The 17706-nt window shown below is 37.8% G+C and overlaps 1 protein-coding gene across 6 annotated transcripts in view; it reads right to left on the minus strand.

Moving 5' to 3' along the window:
- The window catches only part of RIC1 (RIC1 homolog, RAB6A GEF complex partner 1), a 141500-nt gene that overhangs the window by 16926 nt on the left and 106868 nt on the right, over nucleotides 1-17706 (minus strand). For 5 of the 6 annotated variants that reach the window (XR_006195934.1, XM_042913334.1, XM_042913333.1 and 2 more), the window contains exons 9-17: nucleotides 13909-14053; nucleotides 13202-13250; nucleotides 11485-11637; nucleotides 9627-9830; nucleotides 4758-4796; nucleotides 4308-4418; nucleotides 3413-3502; nucleotides 1964-2124; nucleotides 856-994 (exon numbers count right to left, since the gene is read on the minus strand). Coding sequence is in view for 5 of the 6 variants with exons in the window: in XM_042913334.1 (XP_042769268.1) it covers nucleotides 856-994; nucleotides 1964-2124; nucleotides 3413-3502; nucleotides 4308-4418; nucleotides 4758-4796; nucleotides 9627-9830; nucleotides 11485-11637; nucleotides 13202-13250; nucleotides 13909-14053 (1091 nt within the window). In the remaining variant the exon portion in view is untranslated. The remainder of the gene's footprint in view (nucleotides 1-855; nucleotides 995-1963; nucleotides 2125-3412; nucleotides 3503-4307; nucleotides 4419-4757; nucleotides 4797-9626; nucleotides 9831-11484; nucleotides 11638-13201; nucleotides 13251-13908; nucleotides 14054-17706) is intronic. The other variant, XM_042913335.1, reaches the window with a different exon arrangement.

Consider the following 17706-nt stretch of genomic DNA (forward strand, 5'->3'; position numbering starts at 1 on the left):
TTCTCTGCCCCTCCCCTGGCTTGCACTTTCTCTCTCTCTCTCTCAAAAATAAATAAACATTAAAAAAGTTTTTAAGAAGAAGGAAACTTGGAATAGGAAGTTTAAAATGTTGGTTTAATCACAAACTAAGGCATTATGTTTTCTCTTTCCTTACAGTTGACTAATCATGCAGTGTTTGTATTTTATGTTCATTCCACTTCTTTCCATCTTCTTTTTCACTGGCAAGTTTGGGTCACTAGCACCCTCCACTTAGATCGTTATAAGGGCCTCTCAGCTTCTCTCCCTATACCCAGTTTTGTCCCACTCTGGTTCATTCTCCTTCTTATGGCTAGACTGAACATTACAAAGCTTACATCTAATAATATCCAGCTTAAGATACTTTACAGACTTCCTAATAAAGCCAGACTTTAAGATAAAGTCCACTCACTCTGAAGTTCTTCCAATTCCCTGAATGTGTAATCTTCTCTCCTACCTATGGGCCTCTGCGCTACTCTTCTCACTGACCTGAAATTCCTCCTCTTAGATAACTACCACTCACCCTTTGGGTTTCAATTTAAATGGTACAGAAATCTCTATCTAGACTATTCCGTGTTTTTGTTATATACTCTTAGGGTGACCTATACTACTTTCTGGTATGTGTATCACAACTGTAATTAATTACGTACACAATTACTTCTGTATTGTCTGAACAAAAGCCCAGTTTGTTTAGTTTGCCACTATAACCCAGTATCTCCATAGAAGGACATGTTAGACACTTAATATTTATTTGCTAAACAAATCAATAGTTGCTGGTATCACCCTGAAATGCTATAAACCGAGATGAAACTCTAGAAAGCTCTGATAAGGGAATGGTACCTGCTGTGGCATTTTCAGGGTGATCCCATTCTCTGTGCTCACTGATGTCAGAGTGACAGACACTACAAGGAAAGGGTGAGGAATGTAGCGCGACATGGAGACTTCTTGAAGAACCTGAATACCAGCTGTAGTGGTGGGACTGCAAAAAAAGAGAAAAATACACCTCAACATGAAGGCTAACGAGTTTTTTGTTTTCCTTTCTTGTCCACTATTAACAGTAGATTTCATGCTTATGGATGATCCAAATGCCTTCTCCTTCTCATTCCCTCCTCCCCAAATATCCTTTAAGCAGTAGACTGGTGAGGTTGACATATACAAAAAATACATATGGAAATGAGGGAGAAAGAAAGGAAAGAAGGAGAAAAAGACCTCGGAAGATTAGGAAAGGAAACTAGGAAACAAAAATAGTAATAGCTTAGTTAGTTGAGAAAGGATACGGGTTCTGTCTGAGGCTAGTAAAATTTCTTAATTCTTATCTTTACAATATTCCTCAATCACTAAGCTATTTCAGCAAATACACACTTCACGACTATTTTAAAAAAGAAACAAATACACATCACAAGATTAAAATAAAACTCAAGACGTGGGGTCTAAGTGCTGCAAGCCAACCATATACCAAGAAGAATACAGGCAACACACAACAGCAACAGGGATGCACAGCATTTCCCGCTACAGTCTACAGCCATCTAGCTCGGGGGAAATTATGTGAGTTGGCAAAGGACACTCTTCCTAAGGCTTGAAGCCAGTGTTAAATTTCCCCAAGTGTCTAGAACTTTCGGATCGCTGGTAACCACTTGTTTTCAAGGCTGTGAAAAAAACCTTGTATCGAAGTTACCCCATCCCAAACTAGATTTTCCTTTTCTTTTTCTTTTTTTCCAAATAAATCCAGTAAGATCAGCTGAAGAAGCTAGTGCAGCCTCTTTTATTTACTTAGGTGGCTAAAAAATAACCACATGAACATCACTAAGCATAGCATTTCTTACTTTTTTAACTTCTAAAACAAAGGAAACGAAATGCAAAATTAGAATAACTTTTAAGAAAATAAAAACTACAGAGGAAACATAATACACAAAAGCAAAAAGTGACTTGTCACATGCTATACACTTACCCATCAGATTTTCTTTCAATACTGTAAAGGCATATTGAACAGTCGGCTCTAAATACTATTACCATGTCCCGGAAGACACTGAGCAGTAATGTTTCTGCTTGTGCTTTGGTGATGTGAGCAAAGGCATTGTCCAGATTTGATGTTCGCAAATAAACTCTGAGCTGAAGAACACAAAAAGAGAAAAACTGTAAAAACAAGATACCTACACCACAGATGACTAAATACTTTAGACATCTGTGTTTTGTCTACTGACTTCTTTTCAAGTAAGAGAAATTTAAAGACTAATGTGAGCATTAATAATGTTTATATTTTCACAGGGTAGGCTCATTTACAAACAGCCAAAAGATGAAGTGATTAAAACAGGGAATGTATAAGGTACTTTTTTTTTTAAGCTTATTTATTTTGAGATAGAGAGAGAGAGAGAGAGAGACAGAAAGCATGTGAGCCTGTGCATGAGCTGGGGAGGGGCAGAGGGGGTGGAGAGAGAGAATCCCAAGCAGGCTCTGCACTGTCAGCGCAGAGCCCAACATGAGGACTCAAACTCACAAATCATGAGACCCTGACCCGAGACGAAACGGAGTCAGCCGCCCAACTGACTGAGCCACCCAGGCACTCCCTTTTAAAGACCTGAATATCTAGACCTGATATAAGTAGACCAGCAGTTTCTAAAAATATAAACATACAAATCAATAAATTATAGCCATCCTTATAAACTTCTCAGCTTTGAATAATTCTTTTTATAAACTTCACAGAGAATGTCTAACAGCTAAAAATCCCTAGAAAAAGTTATCTTAAAAGTTTGAATTTTCCCTTTAAAAATCTAAAAAAAAATTTTTTTAAATATTTATCTTTGAGAGTGTGTGTATGCGTGCAAGTGGGGGAAGGGGTGGGGGGGAGGGGGGCGGCAGACAGAGGATCCGAAGCAGGCTCTGTGCTAACTGCAGACAGCCCACTGTGAGGCTCAAACTCATGAACTGTGAGATCATGACCTGAGCCAAAGTCAGATGCTCAACCAACTGAGCCACGCTGGTGACCCTTTAAAAATGTTTTTAAAGTAGTAACCCATAATGAAAGTCTCATTACCTAAAAATGCCAAATTCTTTTTTTTTTTATTTAATGTTTATTTACATTTGAGAGAGAGAAAGCGTGTGTGTGTGTGTGTGTGTGTGTGTGTGTGTGTGTGTGTGTGTGTGTGTCAGTGGGAGAGGAGCAGAGAGAGAGGGAGACACAGAATCCGAAGCAGGCTCCAAGCTCTGAGCTGTCAGCACAGAGCCCGACATGGGGCTCAAACTCACGAACCGTGAGATCATGCCCCTAAAAATGCCAAATTCTTAAGAATAAAATGATTTGTTCTTTTTCCAAAAATTATTTTAATATTAAACCAAATAGTGCTTATTAACATCTTTAAAATATAAAAATCTATTATTTCTGAAAGAAACAAAACCCTACCTCTTCTTGATGGTCACTTATGTTATAACATGCCAGGACAACAAAATCATTCCACCAGGCTAAGCCACCAGTCACAATCATATTTTGCTCCTTAAAAGATAATCAAAAACGCTATTTACCTTTATGTATGCTGCCAGAAGTTACAACAAGTAACACACTTATAAAATATTCCTACGCAGACAATGAAAGCTCAAATTATTTCTGCTCTATTCTCTATCCCCCCCAATGAAGTATTACTCTGGGGCCTTTAATAATAATGATTCATGTCCTATTCTGAATATACAAACATTTCTGTAAAGAACTGGGTACCATGCAGCATCATTACTCCCCCGAATAGTCAACAGACTTTGGTTAAATTCTGGCTTTATCATTTATCACCTGCTTGACTCCAAATCTTGGTTTTTCTTTTATAAAATGGTGAGTGATATCAGTGTCCTGAGTTACGAAGATCAGTGAGGTGACAAGGGTTCAGGAAGCCCCTTCAAGTGCACTGCAGGCACCTACTTAACAGGAACTTCCTCATCTTTTCCTACTTGATTCGTGCGAAATCCAACTGCCCATCTTTCTATGCTACCCACATCTTTACATCACACACTGACAAGCACGAAACGATGTCAAATTTTGTGGATATTTATTCTGATCATAGCTGGTGATCCCAAGATGTAATGGAAGAGTAAATCCTCAAGTTAAAAACCATCTCCATACAAATCCTTTACCAAATATCAAGTACTTTATTAGAACTGACTCTTACATGTAATCCAACATCAACATCATTTTTTTATTAACTAAATTTTTTATCTGATTTGATTATTGATTTGAGTTTTTATTAACAGTAGCTTACTTTACAGTTCTCTTAGAGTCTGAGACATCAGTTTTTAATTTCAAAAAGACTAACCTGGGTAATGTTTCCAAAAAGTTTCCATTTTTTGGTGAGTAAAGAGTAATGTGCAAAACCAAACTTGCCAACCACAGCAATATTCTGTCCAAGCTTATCAATAGCTGAAAACTAATTTAAAAAAAAAAAATTAAGAACTCCTCTTTGCAAACCTATATACTTTATTAAGTATAAAGAGCTTAGCATTATTGTGTCAGGCAAACAGATTACTAATAAATGTTTGCTAAGTGAATTAAATGTAAAATGCTAAATATAAAAATCTGAATATTTACACGCAAGTTACATTTGACCAAATTATAGATGTTAATACGCTAACAATGTACAAAGGATCAAGTATTAAAATGTTACTTTTATCAATGCACCCACCGAAAAGGCTGAATTCCCGGAATGCCTCTTGCAGCAAACGCTATCCAATAAAAGTTAACACCAAGAAAATAACAAATAACTCACCCGTATAGGCCAATTGCTCTCTAGATAGGTGTTGGAAATCTACAGAAAATAATACATCAGTTTGGTAAGACTTCCAAAATGTATTTAAACTTAAAGCAATTAACGTCACAATATGAAATTCATTTTCCTGTACGATGTCTAGTGTTACCAAATAACAGGTATTACTAGCAGAGTACTTGGAATTTACCATTTGAATACCAGTCCATATTTCACATCTCCTGCCTTAACCATTTCATTATGAGTTTCTAGACATGAGGCTTTCCTACCCTACACTGCTTTTTCTCTACCCCGTTTTTATTTTAAATATTGAACACGCAATAAATACAGACTGACAAAAAAACTTTTAGAGAACCAGTCATGAGGACAACCAACAACTGGGAGATGAACTGTCTTGAGTTGCTGACTGGCATCATCCCCAAACAACCCTATCTGATAAAATGAGAGCCTCGGCAAGAGATTGTTTTGCTTTTTAATGGAGCTATTTTTTTATTATTTTTATATTTTCTGATTAAAACAGCAAAATACTGCTTATAAAACTTAAACAATATAAAAATATACAAAGTACAAAACAAAATTCTGTTCCATCATTGCTCCAGGGATAACCACTGGTCGGTTTTTATTTTATCTCAAAACAAACATCCATACACCCATAGAAGTACATACAGGCTACTGTTTTTTACTAGGGTGTGTAACCTATTCACCTGTAAGAACTCTTGATTACACATACTAACTCTTAATCTGCAATTCTGGTACTAAATATACCTTTCCAGGTTGTCAGTCTTACATCTCTGTGCATGGTGTCTTTGTATTACTCTAGTAAGAATTTTAAACTTAAAAGATTCTTGAGGTATCAATGTAAACTAAGTAAATTCCACCTTTAGTGAGACTGATCTCTCTACTAGCCAACTGATTAAGCAGTTTTCATGAGCATGTGGTGAGTGTGGGGTGAAACTTAACAGAAAGAAAGAACAAGGGAAGATTCTTCTGTTCCTAGAAGAACCTCAATTTATTCAAATTCATTTTCATTGTACTCAAAGAAAAAGCATTATATATTTTTAAAAAGAAAGCCAAATTTAAAAGCCAGTACAATACAATCAAATCTAATAAGATTTTTTTTACGTAATGTGAAAACAAAACAAAAATCAAGTAAAAACAGTATGCTGAAAATATCGGTCTTAAAATTTATTTATAAAACTATTTGTTAGACTTCATTTATTATCTAGTAAGTCAACCTAAAATCCAAATAAATTAATAGCTTTTGGTACGTTAGGAAGCTCTCAGCCCCAGGGTTGGTCTGTGGAAGCCTACCTTGCAGAATCAAAGATAACACTGTCACGCTATATGCCTGAAAAAGGCTTAACGTGTATCTTGACAGATAAACTGCATCATTCAGGCCAGTTAATAAAGCTCCCTATGATGGATGACATCAGTTCAGAAGCACGGTAACCTGAAGTCATGATCGGGTGGTGAGAGAAGAGTTCAAAGTAGTTTTGTGGGAGGTGGTAAGTGAATTGTTTGTGGATGAAAAAAATCAAGTCACTTGAAGAAGGCTGTGCCTAGAGGACAATGGAGCCAGCTACCCAGATGGCATTTATTTCTGATGCAGTTGTGTGTCTGAAGATGCTATGAAAGGAGAACAAAAACTTTCATTTTCCCCAGTAGGTTCCATTTACTGATCTCTGTGTCCCCCGAACTTTGAGCTCTGCCCCCAATACTCAGAACAGGAAATGGCAGAAGTAAGGGAAAAGGAAGCCAACGAGTCATGAAGAATTCAGGCCAGGACAGCAGACTCAGGGCACAAAGGTCACTCCACGTCACTGGGAGACTGAGTGCTGAGGGACAGAATCTCTATTCTTAATACCTTAGGATTTTCCTCAGTCTCCCCAAAAACCTGTATCTACCTTTTTCCCCCTTAAAGTCATTTTGCTAACACCTATCTATCTCCTGCTTACACTGCTTCTGTCTGTAGCCGGAGAGACTGAGAGCACCACCCTCTTGGCAGGTGTGCTCGTGCCTAACACCACACCCAGTACATCTGATCCACATTCTAGAAAGCAGAGTAAATCATGTATAAATGAAACAGCTTTTAAAATCCTCTCTGCCAAAGCATAAGAGACTGTTAAAAACTGAGAACAAACTGAGGGTTGATGGGGGGTGGCGGGGGGGTGGGGTGGGTGATGGGTACTGAGGAGGGCACCTGTTGGGATGAGCACTGGGTGTTGTATGGAAACCAATTTGACAATAATCTTCATATATTGAAAAATAAAATAAAATAAAATAAAATCCTCTCTGTTGATATCCCTAGCATATTTTGTGAAGCCTATTTTTTTCCAAAGAGTCATTAGCCAGGTTAACTATGAAACCACCATTTCAGAACAGTGGATGGTAACGATTCATGCGCCTTTCAGAAAAAAATGTTTGTATCACACAACGTACTGGGTGTAAAAATAAATGGCAGTCCAAGAAGGAATGTACCCTAAAAGCACAAGGATGCTGTTGTCGTTTTAATTTCACACTATTTGTGCTCCATTTGTCAACCAACAACTTTCAAAGTTTTTAAAATCCGTAGACAGGAAAACTACATTTAAAAAAAAACACACACAAGAAAAGCACCATCCCTACCACCAGCCACTAACCGAACTGCTGGCAAGTGTGCACGTGTGTTAAGTGAAAGGAAAAGCATATTTAACACTGAATCTTCTGATCAGGAGACCAACAAGTACAAGGTAGAAGGCCTAAATAAGCAACAAGTCCAGCGGTCTAGATGAGGAACAGACAGAGAGACAGAATTACTTGGAGCTCATTTGATGACCTCTAAGCTGTCTAAGAAGAATACAAAGTATAAATCACATAAACAACGTCACTTTGATAGAGGCTGTGGGCACTTATGCCAGAGAAGAGCGTATGTTGGAGAGGGAATTAAACAGGTACCCATGTTTCTTCAGGGAATCATTACTCATGGCTAAAAGCCCGGGAGGTAAAGCATTACGTTATATGAACACCATAAACTGCCACACCAAAATTCCTGCATATGCTGCACTGACTCATCTGGCTAGAGGGCCAGCCAACAAAGTTCAGGGCAAATCATAACGAAACACTGCCAAACAGACACATTCTAGATCTTGGTTCAAGGTCAACAGTATATGATTCAACATTTAATACCTAGAGGTGTTAAAATAAGTTAGATTGTTACTTTAATTTTGTATTATGGTAAGTTTAAGTCTGACACTACTCTGCTGTGTGACCTTGGGCAAGTCACCTAACTTCTCTGAGCCTCAGTTTCTTCATGTATAAAATCCAGTTGGACTACACAATCTCTAAGGTCCTTCCAGCTCTAAAAATTCTATGAGTCTATTACAACTTAATTGTTTTTGTGACTAGAACTCTGACATTATTTTTATTAGTTTTAAGTAAAAAAAAAAAAACCAAGAACTGGGTAAAGCTAAAGTCCATCTTTCTGAATATTTTAGATGGCTAACAAAATGACAAAAGAATCTTCCTAGTACCTACTTTGTCTAAAGTGGTAAAATCAGTGTATGTGCTACTAATATGGGATAATTCATAGATAGCTAAGAATCACAGAATCACTGAATTTTTGAGCTGGAAGGAAATTCAATTTTTGTTATTTATTGCCTGACGGATTTTTGAGTTCCAGACCTACCTTCTTTGATCCTCTGCTCTACTTGGCTCTCTGGCAACACAGACCTGGCTAGGCAGAACTGGCATTGATGCTAGGTCAGTGTAGAATGAATAGTTCAAAGTATGGGGAAATGAAAATAGCAGAGAAATGGCTATAAGAGAGAAGGGAGCAGTGGAAAATTTTAGTCAAGGAAGTAGCTGATGCAGTTTTATTTTATAATTGTTACTAATTATAAAATGGTACACACACTGTTTGATTTTATGAATTTATTAATGTAAGTTAAACACATTCTCTTTTAGTATGTACCACAGGCTAGTGCAGGAGACATTCCTTCAACGCCTCATACAATGACCACTCTTCTGTCTCTCATTATCTCCACTCAAAGTCAACTGAAAATACCACGGGAACTGAACAAGCTACGAGAGTAAAAGTACAGAATGGAGAAGGAGCGCAAAGAACTGTGGAAATAGCACCTGACTAAAGGAAGCTAATCCAAGAGTCACTGTTGATGTACTGAAGACACTTTGGTATCAGAAGGGGAAAGAAAACATTCGGGACTTACAAAATTGTGTAGCAAGTTTCTTTCAAGAGACTCCAACTTGTTGATTTACTAAAATTAATTTTATTTGGTGTCAAAATTCAGAATTAATTTCCATGTTAAATCCCAGTTTATCAGAATTATTCAAAGAAACTAATTTAAAAGTTATACCAGAATAAGTAATTTGGAACAAGATTTACTTAATAATACTATTATTGATAATAAGGTTCTAGAGTGTGAATGGAAGTCTGCAATTTGGGTTCAAAGTCAGGCAGTTAACCCAGACATGTATTCATCAGGACTACAGGTCAGCGGCACAGGGTCCTAATGGACACTGTCCCTTTCCATGAAATCACTACACTTTTGCCTATGCAAATCTGCAGAGCTGAATTTACACCAAAAAAGAAAACACAAAGGCTGACAGCTGTATAAAGTTTTGCTCCTTCAGAGGGCAAAGCACACATCTGCAGTCTGGGGAACTGTTAGCTGCTCGTGGGCTCAACACAGTGGAGACCACGCTACATCAGTGGCAAGAAAAGAAGACGACAAGACAGAAAAGCAGAAGAGAGATGTGACAGTCAAAAAGGTTAAAAAGCTTCTCAATTTTCCAAAGGAACAGAAGAAATTTAACTGCTCCAGGTGCTACCTTAGCAAGGACTACGTCAACAGCCAACAGTAACTGAAGACTTACCTGCACCACATGCCAATGCCGATGTCCAAGCAAAGTGCTTAAACCCTGAGACTCTACACCGCTATCTGCAAAGGGGCTTTTGGCCCCAGCAGCCTTATGCTCAGGGTGCGCCGAGGAACCCCTGGCGTGCTGGGTTTGTGAGGCCTCTCCACAGTTCAAGTACAATCGATCCTCCCCCTGAAGCAGCACTTGCTCCTGGTTACTCTGGATGAGGGAGAAGGGAAGAAGAGGGTAAAGGAGGAAAGCCAATAAAAACACCTCTGTATCAGGTAAAGGAAAGCACGTTAATACATTGATTTAGTCTTATCCTAGGAAATGTGCCATGTTTCTCAATGCAGATTTTACTCACTGAGGACACAACTACGTAATGATCTCATGCACTGTTATATTCAAAGGGAACAGGTAACAGTTTCATGATTACTTCCCAGTGTAAACAAAATCTGTGCTACAGTCTGTTTTATTATGTAGACTCCAGAATATGACCTGGTTTACAACTGCTACACGGTAGTGTCCTTTATTACTGCTCCAAAATGGCAATGCTAGGAGGGATTTTCCAAATGAAAAGTGAACTACTCATTATATACAAACAAGTTTCACATAAAATATCTCATGAATGGTGGCAAGAAAATGTATCTGGTCAAACAGTTTGTGGGTATATGTTCACCATGTGCCCATATGGCAAGAAGAAGGTGATTACGAATGGGGATAACTGGATGCTGAACGGTTGTAGCCCAAGGGAAGAGTAGCCCAAGTCTGTGGTCCTGGTTCAGAACAATTAATTCAGTAATCACTTGGGTAAATGCTTGGTTAGTGCCAAGGACTGTGCCGGGTTCTGAAAATATTTAGACAAATAAGGTAATTTCTACTCTTGGCGATTATGCCCTGGTTTTCCATCAGAAGGCCAGTACTCTCAAATGTGGGCCTACTATTCACTGACCACTCCATCAGACAGAACAGCACCTCAGCCTCTCAGCTTTCCATGGCAGTCCAGATGTGGTCTTCACAGAAAACTCAAAAATTTGCCTTTAAATTATAAATTGGGATGGGGGAGGGGAGGAAGAATTACTCTGTTCCTGTTTTTCTGGGGATCTTTGTTCTGCAACTACAGTAATGAAATCTCAGATCCAGACTACTGTCATATTCTTTCTCAATGTACTATAATTGTACATTTCGTTTAGAAACTGGTTGTACCGAATGTTTAAAAATCCATTAGTGGCAGATACCAACGTATGCACTTCTAACATGTAACATATACTATTATTATACATTAACAATATAGAATATGTTATTTCAGATTAATAAAACATGAGGAGTTCATATTATAATTTGGGGCAGTGTTTCCCAAAGCAGGTTTCTAGGCATATTTTCTTCAAAGTGTTCTTGAAAATTCATAGTTAAATTGGCTTGGGAAACATTCTTTTTCGTACACCGACTCTGGGATTTTCATGATGCACATTTCACATTGAGAGCCTACAATAAGAAATCTCTGTAGTTTTAAGTCTTTATTTCACTTACATGATGACAGACTTTCCCTTATCCTAACTGCTATTGCTATTTCTTAAAAACTGTGCCTTATGGAGCACACTTTGGGAATTTCTAGTCAAATAAAGACTAAATTACGTTACTCAAGTAAATCTGCATACATTGCTTTCCCTCAAATTGCTTATGATCCTATTTTTAAAAAATCAAAAAACAAAAGCTGCTCAGAAGTAAAATTTTTGTGTAAGTTATTAAAAAGAAACATAAGAATCACAAAAACTATATACTGAAGAAGATAATACACCAATTTTAGAAGAAGAATCTTGATAGTCTACTTTGAAAGCCACTAAAATAAACGGTTTTAACTGAAAAAACTTACCATACAAGGGTTTACAGTGAGTACACTCTTGATAAACTGAAATAGCAGAATGCCAGGCTGTTTAACTATACTCTTGGAGTCAGACTCAATTTCAGTACTTTGAGCACCAAATCCGCTGATTACCCAGAGGTGATAGCCTTCTGCACCCCAGCTCTTGGAGAGAAGAAGGGGGAAGAAAAATCAAGACAATAAAAAGTTTCTTATCCTTTCTTAACTTCAAATGTCCAAATCCTGAAATAACCAATAACAGCATTACTAATGACTTCCAAAGGTTGGAAAAACTATGAGAAACAACTCAGACAGGAATCCTACCCACACCTGCTACATCTTGGTTCTCTCCAGTGGAAACCACCACTGCTGCTCTCTACCTGGAAGACTGAAAACACTGGATACCAATCTTAGCTCCAAATCCTGAGAAATGCCTACTGCTCTTTATAACTTCTCCAATAACTTAACTGCTTCTCAAATACAAAGAAATTCCTGGCAGAGCAAGATCCATGTGACCCAGCTGAAACTTGACAAAGAAGCACCCAAAACAGACGCATCTTGTACAGAGCAAGCAACACTGGATAGGAAGCTTCCCATTACAGCCTAGTGGCCATTCTGCTGTATGACCTTGGCCAAGACACTTGGTTTTCTCAGGGTATAAGTTTCTTCCTCTATAAAAGGAGAAGGTTCAAATAAACTCCCCAGGCCCAGTCAATTTTAATATTCTGTAACTATATCCCAAGATAGTTTTTTAGTTTTTTGTTTTGGAGATTAGTGAATCGCAATCTACAAGGTCAAGAAAATAGTAGGGGGACAATACATTGTTGCTTAATTTCAAAAGCTTAATAGAAGTTTTCCTCTTCCACAGTAAGAGCTGAACAGCTAACTAAAATGCTTAGATTCCTAGTGTGTGATTAAAATATCAATTTAGTGAGGCTAAACACTGGCTGGTGCATGCCATTCGGAAGCACTGATGGGCAGTCACCGAAATCATTTGTTCAAAAACTATTTTAAAATATGGAGTGGAGAGAGACAGCAAATGGGGTCCTTGATGGTAAAAGACCGGGAACCACTACTCAAGGCAACCATGGTGGTTTTAACTTTTCAAGAAGCCCGAAATCAAAAATGCCTTCCTCTGTGGAGTGAGAGAGAAAGGCAGTGAATATGCCTCATAGCCACTAATTTCCCAAAGATGGTGCCCAGAAGGGCTACATCACAAAATGTGCTTATGTAAAGATAAGAGTTACACCCCACTGCTTTCTATGGAAACTCTTGAAAATATGTAGTGAATAAAAATATTGTTACAACAGGGACTTTAATGCCCTTGACAGACATCTGCGGAAAGTTTTAAAAATATGTTCAAAAAATGTCCAAATCCTACAGGAAAACCACCCAATGAGCATTTCACTTCATGTTAGAAGAAAAGAGGCCATGAGAAGTGGGTGCTAGTGAGTCACATAGGAATTGAGGCTTTGGAAAGGCAAAAGCCTTTGAATTTCACTACGTTCACAAAGATGACAGGGGCTTGCTAGACATATGTAAGCAAAACCAAGTATTTAAAATCGGGCAGCCTGATTTTAAAAAATACTTTTACAAAGTGAGAACTGTCCAAGAGCCTGCTGAGATTAAAACAGCTTTGTAATTTTATAAGGCCAAGAGGAGGGAAAAAAAGGAATTAGAAAAATCCAAGTTTTTCACACTACAGTAATATTTTATAGACAGTACTCACCATAGAGTTGATCTTAAGGGGATCTTTTTTGGTACCATCAGACCTATAACTGAAACAGAACAGAAACTCAAAAAGAATCTTCTATTACATATAATATTTGGCTTTAGTTTAAAACTAAAATTTATTTTGTATTTTGTTCCTTTAAAATAGAAATACATAATAATGCATGAAATATTAGAGTGCTGGTTAATCCACTAAGGTATATCACCGGGACACAATCTTTCAGGTCCTGAATAACTTCATGACAGGGTCAGGCAATTTGTGAAGGTGTATTCATTTTGTCAGGACTAAGGTTCAAAAAGTATCATATGGTGCGGGCAGAGATAACCCACTGGGTTAACCTACATCAACCCAAAAGGATAGTGATTTTCCATTTCCTACTAGTTACTTATGTCCATGGCTTACTGCTCTTAGAGGATCATTAGATACCTGAAGGCAAAACTAGAACGGATGTATCCTGGAACCCAACATGCTATCACATACACAATAGGGGTTCAACAAACAAATGCATTTTTACTGAATGAACAATGAGTTTTAAAAGAATGGATGTTTGGACAATCAGTATGTTGTGACAAATTAATTCTGAACCTTACATACTGTTTTGGGGTTAAGAGTCAAATATGGAAGAAAGGTAGCTGCGTGACACAACATTTCTGTGTGTGTGTATCTTCTGGAGTTGCTTTATCTAAAACTTGTCTTTGACTCACGCAAAGTCTCCTCCGAGTGTACAAATCAGCTGGGCTCCAAACACACTCCATAAAGATAGGCCTCCATTTTCCCAGGTCACTATTACAACACTATTGTCAGGAGACCATCTGACCAATTTAACAGCTCCTGTTTTGTTCCAAATATCTGTTAAGAAATTGTGAAAAGTTAAAAATGAAAGATTCCTTCAGAAACACTCAGTAATTTTTCCAAGTTGAAATGAACAGAAAGACATGTCTGTTTCAAATAATGAGACAAATCCTACTCATTTAAGGTCACTTAAAATAAGTAAGGCCAGTAGCCTTGACCTGATCCAAGCAGAACTTAAGCGCCACATACTTCAAAAGAGGGGAGAGCCGTCTGGGGCCACTATTAGCTTGAATAACTACAACTGTGTAGTTTTACAAGTCTTTGGCTTTGGGCAATTCAGTTCCTGTAAAATGGAGGCAGTATTTCTCTTGAACAATTCAAAACTGAAGGTCAAAGTACTCTGCAAAGTATAAGGTGTTTTAAGATGTAAAATAACGCTGTACCACTATCTTCATGATCCGCTGGCAGTATCAGAGGGATCCAAGTTAAAATAAATTGAGGTTTAATCTTGTATTAGGATTAGGTAGGTAAATTCCGGCTTGAGTACTCCAGGTGTTGATATCTTAAGTAATAATTGTTCTTTCAGTCCAATATATAATTTCACTGCGCAGTAAAGTCCAAGTTTCCTTACTGTAGTTAAATGAAACATGCTAGTGTTTCCCATCAGCAATCCAAAACCAGCTATAGTATCATTTTAAAATTAAAATTCTTTTCATTTGCAGCATTAACACATTTTTGCTATAAAACAGGGTAGATCTGCTACCAAGGCAGGGGGGGGGGGGGCAGGGCATACAGATTTTAGCCTATAGAGAAGAGGCTTGGTTAACATAGAGGACGCCCTTCTGCCTGTATTTGAATCCTCGCATTAGCAATCCCCACCATAATGAATAACCATGTTACTTGTGCAGATGAAAAATAAATGGGAATATACAGAAGAAACATCTTATTAGCATACTTTACAACAGGGGAGAAGTTTAAAACCAAACCAAGAAGAATCAAACTGAAGTTTACTAAATGAAAGCAATTCCATGTGCAAGAGAAAAAATAGGAGTATTTACAATCATAAAAGGATGTTAATGTTGACTGAAAAGGATAGGTTATGAACAGTATTCCTATTACCCCACTTAAAATATATACACATATGCATATAATAGGCATACCTATTTTCCAAGCATTATACACATATTAATCATACAAATACTAAAATCTAGCTGCAGAGACCTAGAACAATACATTAATGGTGGCTGCCTAATCTTCAGGTGGCAGGATTACAGGAAATTTATCTAGCTGGTAACCTACAATGAACATAGGTCATGATAATCTGCATATTGAGAGAAATATTAAGAAAGTAATCCAGAGACATTCTGTTACAGAGTTAAACTTCCAAAAAAGAGTCAGCCGCAGAAGCCAAAAGAAAAGAGAAATCCTAAAAAGAGACTGGTTAGTACCTGGGGTAAGAGGAAAGGGTCAGAAGCAGGGCGGGGAGAAAGGTTGAAAATACAGAGAAGGATGGAATGAGACCAGCAGTGATGAGAGGGTTGGGGTTCCCATCCTATAGAAAGACAAAGAAGGGGTCAGAGGCCAGCATCAGTCTGAGAGTCAGAACTGACCCCTGAAGCTATAGCTTGTGAACCTCAGCCACTGGAGCCGGAAGGAAACAAGGAAGCTGGTCTCTGCTCAAGATGCAGGAGGCTCCAGTCTCCCAAAGTCTTACTTAAGCAGGTTTATAGCCTAAGGTTATTTAATTCAAGTCTGTAGGTAACCAACGGGAGAGACTGCATTAAAAGCACCTGAGAAAACAGAAAAATCGAAGAACTCAATACAGTGTTGTCCTACGGAAGCAGGCAGGAGCACTTCCTGCAGTGATGGAAATGTTCAGATTTTCTTGGTCTAACATGTAGCCTCTCGCTACAGGTGGCTACTGAACGTTTAAATGTGACAATGCAACTGAAGAAATAGATTTTTTTATTTAAATTTTTAAATTAATTTTTTAAATTTTAATTTTTTTCAAGATTTTTAAAAATATTTATTTTTGAGAAAGAGAGAGAGGATGTAAGAGGGGGAGGGGCAGAGAGAAAGAGAGAGACACAGAGGATCCGAAGCAGGCTCTGCACTGACAGCAGCGAGCCCGATGAAGGGCTGAAACTCACAAACTCCAAGATCATGACCTGAGCCCAAGTCAGACACTCAACGGACTGAGCCATCCAGGTGCCCCCAATTTTAATTTTTTAATAAAAACAGCCACACGCGGCTGGAAGCTACTGGGCAGGAAAACTTAAGTATGCATAAAAAGGATACAGAGGTAAAAGGGCCAGAAACCACAATCAAAACACACATCACCCTGCTCTTGCAGGTTGTAAATCTGTCTTTAGAGAAAAAAATACATGCAAGCCTTTAAAGGCTATCTGATAAGAAAGATAACAAGTTACAGAGCAAATTTCTATTTCTGACAGTATAGCAAATTAGACACCTTAAATGACTCTCCACACTGAAACAACTACAAAATTAAATAGAGTAAACACCTCAAAACAACTGAAAATACTGGGAGGTGAGTGTATCAAGTCATTTTGCCCTGAATTTTTCAGCCAAACCCAAAAGACCCTGACTTCCACTTCTGATGACTCAAAGCATATGGGGGACAGGAGATAAAGCTTAGAGCCTGGCCAAGGCAGGGCATCTAAGAGAAGATATCTACATGATGGGAGGGGCCGCAGGGGCGACATTCCCAGTACAAGGAAGAAAGAGAAGCTACCATGTGGAAGGTAAAGAAACAGCAAGGGACACTTTCACGTTTGTCCGTGAGCGGAAAATAAAGATTCTTCCTCTGAGAATCTGCAATCACAAGTCAGTCCTCTGATGTATAATTTGTGCAACTTGAATGGGTCCAGAAAAATTTCAAACAGAGAATATAATGCTAAGGGTTCCAGACTGATGTAGTACTCCCAGGTAATCGGCCATGAACACATACAAATCCTCTCTGCAAAAACTCAAATTCAATTTAGGTCGCAAAGCATTCAAACAATTAGGTTTGAAGAAAATTAACCAGCTCTCAATCAAAAATCCTAAAATATATAAACAAACTAGTAAGAGCCCAAAGAACTAAGGCAGTAGAAACAAACTCAGAAAGGTTTCAGATACTGAGATTAACAAAGAATACAAAAACCATTTTTTTTTTTTTTTTTTTACTATCTAAAGAAATAAGAGAACATTGAAAACAGGGGCAGAATGCATACAGATTAGAAAAGAGCTAAGTAAACCCTCTGGAAATAAAAAAGACAATATTTAAAGTAGACACATTAAGTAGACTATTAAGCATAAATGAAAAGAGAATTACTGTACTCAAAGATAGGTATGGAAAATTTTTCTAGAATACAATCCAGAGAAACAAAAAAAGAAATGAAAAATATTAAAAGGCAGGTTAAGAAACATGTAAAAAAAAAAAAAAAAGTGCAATGTAAGTCTGATTAAATTCCCAGAAAAAGAGATTAAAGAGGCAGTATTTACAGAGATAGTGGTTTCCAGAACAGTTGAATCCTCAGATCCAGCACGCCTGAATCTCAAGCAAGATTTAAAAAAAAATGAAAAAAATTTAGAAAATTCTTCACCTTCCCAATCACAGTGAAACCACCTCAGAGACAAAGAGAAAATCTTAAAAGTATCTACAGGGAAAAAAGCCAATCTCCTGAAAAGGAACTACAACTGGACCAGAG

Source organism: Panthera leo, chromosome D4, assembly GCF_018350215.1.
Source record: "Panthera leo isolate Ple1 chromosome D4, P.leo_Ple1_pat1.1, whole genome shotgun sequence".
Taxonomy (NCBI): Eukaryota; Metazoa; Chordata; class Mammalia; order Carnivora; family Felidae; genus Panthera; species Panthera leo.